Source organism: Octopus sinensis, linkage group LG8, assembly GCF_006345805.1.
Source record: "Octopus sinensis linkage group LG8, ASM634580v1, whole genome shotgun sequence".
Taxonomy (NCBI): domain Eukaryota; kingdom Metazoa; phylum Mollusca; class Cephalopoda; order Octopoda; family Octopodidae; genus Octopus; species Octopus sinensis.
Window position 1 is genome coordinate 71350726 of NC_043004.1, and position 7500 is coordinate 71358225.

At 34.7% G+C, this 7500-nt stretch overlaps 1 protein-coding gene across 1 annotated transcript in view; it reads left to right on the forward strand.

The window, feature by feature from the left end:
- Positions 1–7500, forward strand: part of LOC115214841 — a 235523-nt gene that overhangs the window by 108224 nt on the left and 119799 nt on the right. The window contains exons 37-38 of the mRNA XM_036505154.1: positions 1–33; positions 7272–7343. The exon at positions 1–33 is cut by the window's left edge and continues 39 nt beyond it. Coding sequence (XP_036361047.1) covers positions 1–33; positions 7272–7343 — 105 coding nt within the window. The remainder of the gene's footprint in view (positions 34–7271; positions 7344–7500) is intronic.

The window sequence follows — 7500 nt, forward strand, 5'->3', positions numbered from 1 at the left end:
AATATTCCAATATCTTCCCAGATTAACAGATCTGTAAGTTGAATGATGCCCATATTTCACTTTAAAATCCTTCAACCGTCCTTGCCTGCACTATCTCTCTCTCTTTTCCTTCCACTCTCTGTCTCTCCCTCTCTCTCCAATGGCCTGTATAATTGTCACTAATTTTGAATATGAGTGTGGACCCATTACGAAGTGGTGGGATATATGAGAGTGTGATATTTAGGGAAAGTATTTTGTGCACGCATGTGATCATATATACATTTATAAATGTGTATATATGTATATATATATATATTATATATATATATATATGTGTGTGTGTGTGTGTGTGTGTGTGTGTGTGTGTGTCTGTGTGCATGTATATATATATCTCCATATATATGTATACATACATACATGTAAATATATATATATATATATATATAATATATATATATATATATATATATATATGTATGTATGTGTGGAGGCGCAATTGCCCAGTGGTTAGGGCAGCGGACTCGCGGTCGTACGATCGCGGTTTCGATTCCCAGACCGGGCGCTGTGAGTGTTTATTGAGCAAAAACACCTAAAAGTTCCACGACGCTCCGGCAGGGGGTGGTGATCCCTGCTGTACTCTTTCACCACTATTTCTCTCTTTCTTCTGTTGGCCTGCTCGCTTAGCCAGCGGGGTGGCGTCATACGAAGGCTAAAACAATGCGAAGCGCATTGTGATCAGCGATGTGTAACAACATCTGATGGTCTGGTTGGTCACGTGATCACGTGATATATGTATGTATATGTATATGTACATAAAATAATACTTGGAGTTTTCGTCTGGAATCAACTCCCCTGATCTTCTAATGCCCAGCAACCACCTTATGTTGGTTCGGAAAATGGATTTGGGATGTAAAACCGGATCCCAGCTCTCTGGAAGATATTATTTTTTGAATGAATTACAGTCACCTCCTAATATGCTATAAGACACATTTTTGTCCATAAAACAGTCAGTGCGTGGGGTTGATCCCATGTAAATTTTATACATACTCTAGGGAAATTTCATCCCCAACCCCCAATTTCACAATTTCACAAATTTCGTAAATTTTTACAAGTGTACATTCACCATGTCTTTTTGCATATTCGTAATTACCGACACGTAATTTAGAATCTGAAGAAGTATTTTAAAAAATGCATTTTTAATGGTGAGGTGCGAAATTGCATTAGCTCCCATTTTTTACCGATAATTTTAGAAAACATTTGTGAGAATTCGTTTTTAAGAGTGTGGATTACATTAGATTGAAAATTCAAACAACTTTCAAAAGAATGATTAACAATGCTAATGATATAGAAATTGGTGGTAAAAAAGTGTGTACAGGAGAGATAAAGTATAATACAAAGTTCCTCTAAAAAATCGTTAATGTTTGTGTGTATGTGAAACAAATAAGATTACAATATTAAAACAAAATATCTTTTTCATACATCTTAAAATCACTGGCTTTATTGATCCTGGATAAAACAATAGATTCCAAATGGTATTGAGTGTTTTAGAAAAAAAACATCTATTTTCCCCTTTCAAAGTTTTGTTGCCGAAACTCTAATTGGGTTACTCATGCGTTTAATTTTTTTGTGGGGGAGGGAGACATACAGAGCGAGAGAGTGAGTGATTAAAGGTGTTTGATGGAATGTAGTATTTATAGTAAGTATACGTAAGTCGCACACACACTCCCTCTTACACACGCACATGTTATCTTTCATGTAATACACTTTGTTTAGCTAAACATTTCATGGTATAACTTGTGACAGTTCCGGGTTCAGTACCGCTTCGAGGGACCTTGGGCATGTGTCATCTACTATAGCCTCGGACCGACCAACCACTTATGAGTGGGTTTGTTTGATGGAAACTGAAAGAAGCCCATCGTATATATATACATATACATATATATATATATATATATATATATATATATATATATATATATATTTGTGTGTGCCTATATGTTTGAGGTCTGTGTTTGTCGCTGCACTATCGCTTGACAATCGATGTTATTTTTTTTACGTCCATCTAGCTTATCGGTTCACAAATCTGACCGATAGAATATATACTAGGCTTCGGAAGAATAAGTTCTTGGGTCTATTTATTCGAGTAAAGGTGGTACTCCAGCATGGCTGCAATCAAGATGATGGAAACAAATAAAAGAACAAAAGAATATATAGATATATGCATATATTGGGTTGGTGCATAATTATGGCGACTGATTTTCAACAAATTTTATTCAACAAAAACAATAACAACATGTAACAAAAACATCTTTCAATTAATTATTCCGGAGCATATTCAACATCTACCTCGACTACTGATTTCCATTCGCTTGGCACGCGGTCAGACAGTCATTTAAAGAGTCATGTTAAATATTGTTATTGTTTTTGTTGAATAAAATTTCTTGAAAAAAGCCACAATATTATGCACCAACCCAATAACATCAACAACAATAATAAATATAAAAATAAATATAAAATAATAATAATAATAATAATAATAATAATAATAATAATAATAATAATAATAATAACTGGACCCCTTAGAAGAGCAAAAGTGGGAGGGTGTCAAGGTAGAAGATATAAGATCTGCTCTCAGGAGGTCAAGCAAATGGAGGTCTCCAGGAAAGGATAAAATTCCTAACTTCTGGCTGAATGCCTTCCCAGAGAGCCATGAACTGCTAACAGAACTGTACAATGATGTTTTGCAACACCCTAGTAGGATGCCTCCTTGGCTAGTTAATGGGTTAACATTCCTGCTTCCAAAAAGTGAAGAAACAAATCAACCAAAAAACTATAGACCCATAACCTGCTTAACAACTATGTACAAAACACGAACATCTGTCCTGACGGAATATACCTATAGTTTTTTAACAGACAGCAGCATATTCCCTAATGAACAGAAAGGATGTAAACGTGGATCCTACGGCTGTAAAGATCAACTACTCATCAATAAGATGATCTTAGAAGATTGTCACAAACGACACAAAAACTTATCAATAGCCTGGATAGACTATAAAAAGGCTTTTGATAGCCTACCACATAGCTGGATTAGGAAATGCCTGGAAATGTATAAGATAGCACCTACTCTGCGAAACTTCTTGACTGTAAGTATGAGATCATGGAGAACCACACTAACTCTGAACAGTGACAATGAATCCCTAAATGCTGGTGAGGTAAATATTTCGTGTGGCATTTTCCAAGGTGACTCACTGTCACCACTCCTCTTTTGTTTATCCTTAATACCTCTCTCAAAGCTGCTCAATGACGCGCAGTACGGGTATAAAATGTTTGATAAAAATATAAATCATCTCATTTACATGGATGATTTAAAGCTTTTTGCAAAAAATGACCAACAACTCAAGGGCTTACTAGCGATAGTCAAACAATTCAGTGACGACATCAGAATGCAATTCAGCCTCGATAAATGTGCAAAAGCTACCTTTATCAAAGGAAAAATAACAGAAACATCTAACGTTAACCTTGACCAGCAGAATGTCATAAAAGAACTAGACCCAGCGGAGAGCTACAAGTACCTAGGGGTAATTGAAGGGGACGGAATAAGGCATTCAGAGATGAAGGAAAGGATCAGAAGAGAATGCTATCGAAGAGTGAGAGCAATACTCAAGACAGAGCTGAATACAAGAAACAGGATCGAAGCGATCAATGCATTAGCCATACCAGTCATGACTTACAGTTTCAATATCGTTAACTGGTCAATTACTGAAATATGTCAGCTTGACAGAAAAATAAGGAAAATGTTGACAATGCATAGAATGCACCACCCTAAGGCAGATACAGAACGACTCTATCTGCCAAGAAAAGAGGGAGGCCGTGGTCTTTTGCAACTGGCAATAACAATGAAGATTGCTACAATTGGCCTAGACACCTACCTGAAAAACTCTGAGGACTAGATGTTAAAACTTGTCTCAAAACATGAAAACAAGAAAGCATCATACTCAGTCACAAAACAGGCAAAGGAATATCTAAGTGAATTCCGAATACAACAAATTTCGGAATTAGAGATAGACATACAAGAAACAAGCAGAGAAAAAGCTAGGCGCATGAAAACCCGTGTCAAAACTGCGGCCTTAGATATTCTGAATAATAAATGGCAAGAAAAACCTCTCTATGGCAAATACCCAAAGAGAGCGAATAATGCAGATATCGACAAAGCCCTGACCCATCAATGGCTAATGGCATCTGGCTCAAAATCTGAAACAGAGGGGTTTATCATAGCAGCTCAAGATCAATGTCTACCAACAAGAAAGGAACTACCAGGCCAACATATTAAAGAACGGCAGTAGCCCAACATGTCGTGTATGCCGACAACAAAATGAAACCATTGATCATGTTGTCTCCAAATGCAGTCTTCTAGCGCCTACAGAGTACCTCAATAGGCATGATAGAGCTGCACAATATATTCACTGGGTAATTTGCAAAAACCTGGATTTGCCCCATGAAAAAAACTGGTAGCAACACAATCCACCTCCAATGCTTGAAAATGACCACATCTCACTCCTCTGGAACTTCACCATTCAAACTGACAGGAAGATAGATGCAAATAGGCCAGACATCATGTTGAAAAACTTCACACAAAGAACATGCCTCCTCATTGATATGACTGTCCCAATCGATATAAACGTATCTGTCAAGACCTACCAAAAACTGAGCAAATATAAAGATCTTGAAATAGAAATCAGTAAAATGTGGAAGCTGAAGACTAAAACAATACCTGTTGTCATAGTTAATAGGGAATGATAGCGATAGTGACTGATTGCTACCTAACTCAGATACCAGGAAACTCCAAAATGGCAGAAATTCAAAAGATAGTGCTCATGGGAACTGCTCATATCCTACGCAAAATACTCTCTATGTAATCCCAAGGTTTAAAACAAACTTTTTTTATTTTATTATTATTATTTTTTTTTATGTATTAGACATTCACTAGTACAATACCAAAAAAAAAACAACACTCCCCCCAAATATATGGAACTTCCAACCTGTTGTCTCTTGAGGTTTCTGGGTGAGACTTGGAGCCAACTTGTACAGACATAAAGCAAAAGTCAAACAGAATAATAATAATAATAATGGTTTCCCTTCATGGCAGAATTAATAGTGAAGATTATTTAAGTATTTTATCTAACAAAATTCATCCTATAGTTTCCAAACATTTTTCGGAGTTAAAGGGAATTCTCAGGATGATAATGCACCAATTCACACAGATAAGGTTCTTACTGGCCACCACAGTACACAGAGTCCAATATTATTGAACTTTTGTGGTGGAATTTAGAAAAACAAGTAAGGAGCCGATATCCTCCACAATCATCAGCACATGAACTCGAGACTGTTTTAACTGAAGACTGGACAAAAATTCATGTGGAAAAAATTCAAACTTTGTACGAGTCCATGCCTTCCAGAGCCCAAGCTGTAATTACTGTCAAAATCGGTCCTACCAATATCAAAATACATTTGTTTGAAATTTTAAGGTGTTTCCATTAATTTGTCCAACTCCTCTATATGTATATATGTAATAATACATGTATATATATATATATATATATATATATATATATAACGTGTATATGTATATACACACATATATATATATGTATATAAATATATATATACATAATATATGTAACCGCGTGTGTACTGGTGGCGATTTTTTCCTTCGTCTTCCCTTCCTTGGATCTTTCCTTTTCCTATGTTTTTGACGAAGTGCTCCGCTCGAAACGTTAAATCCTCCTTCTTTATTTCCTTTCCTGAGCGTCCAATAACACTATACTTGTTTGACGTCCTCGCGTTGTTGTGTTTTCATGTTTGGATTAACTATATATATATATATATATATGAGCGTACATATCTCTGTGAGATTGTATGTCTTTCCTATTATTGTCGTTGCAGAAACTAAAAAATTAAGCTTCAGAAAAAATGAATAATAAATATAAAGAATTTTTTCTATATTCTAAAGAGATATCCTTAAATAGAGGCCAGCAAATTATTTCAGTGGGGGTTGTGAAATTTCCCTGTTTACTTAGGCGTGTCAAATTTCTGAGTGTTCCAACCTACACACATTTACCGGAGCAAAAAGTCTTTTTGGCAAATTAGGTCAACGTAACACATTCAACGAAAAATATATTCCAACAACTTCGGGTTGTGTCCGGTTTCCGCTACCCTATTTTTCCGAACTAAAATAAGAGGTTTGCGACACACTAAGAGGTCAGAGTAGTTGATTCCTAGAGAAAAGGCCGAGTTTTCTTTCTTTTTACTGAAAAGTATGGGAATGTACTCGTAAAAAATATACCCTCTTTTTAGGGATGTCTTACATCCAAGCTTTCACTGATTTATCTCTATATCGATTAATTTATAGATGTTTTTATCTCTTACATATATGTGAAATGAATTTAGTGATATAATATTAAAATGGTGTATTTGAACAAAGGAAAACCAATTTAATTAGGCATTAGTCGATTTGGTACAAACTTTACGCGTTTCAATATTTCTCTTCATTCATATTTTACAATTAATATTTTACAATTGATAATTTACCTTATGAATTTAGAAGGTAAAAACCTCTTCAGTGAAAAAATTGCTATATTTATTTACATCCTAATAAATTCCCTTTAGACTGAATGTGTTTGTCAGCGTCTTTGTATTCTATTTAATTACATCCCAATGCATGTAAGTATTCTTTATAGCCTGACTGGTATTGTGTTACTTTTTTGTGTAAAATTAGCGAGAATTTAAACTTTGGCCCTAGTACACAATGGCTAGGAGTACAGAGGATTTGGGGCTATATTACTATTCCCCTCAATGGAATTTACATTAGTTACTTTTAAAATGGCTGGCTGTTACTCTCCTCATTACGAGCTTATCAAGAGGACATAAAGATATAAATATACAATATATATTTATATATAGATATATCTTGATAATTATCCAAATGTATTTATTTGTGAGGGTACCAATTTAAACCATGATATAATTTATAGTATATCTTTTATTTTTCTATTTTGTTATCAACATGTTTGTGTAATTCTGTTTCTATATTCTGCTTCTTTTTTAATTATCTTTTTTCTCTGTTTCTCCTTCTTCATCTTCATCCTCTCAATAAATTTTCTTCTCACCCTCTTGCCATCATCCTATCCATTTACATTCCTTACCTTACATGTATTTGTTTTGCCAGCGTATTTAATATTTTTTCACAAATGTCTTTTTTATATGTTTGTTATGAACTGATTTTTATGTTACAGATATCTGAACGACAATAACATAACGTATATTCAACGTGATATCTTTGGAAACCTTCCGAATTTAGAAAAATTGTGAGTTGGGTTGCTTTTATTCGTACTATTTAATTAACCGTATATCTATATTGTTAATTCTTTCTCCAACTTTGCTTTTCTCTATCTCTAGTTGTCCCTATCAAACATTCTTACTCTCTGTGTCTCTCTCCATAGTTTTCCCTAAGTATCGTTGAAT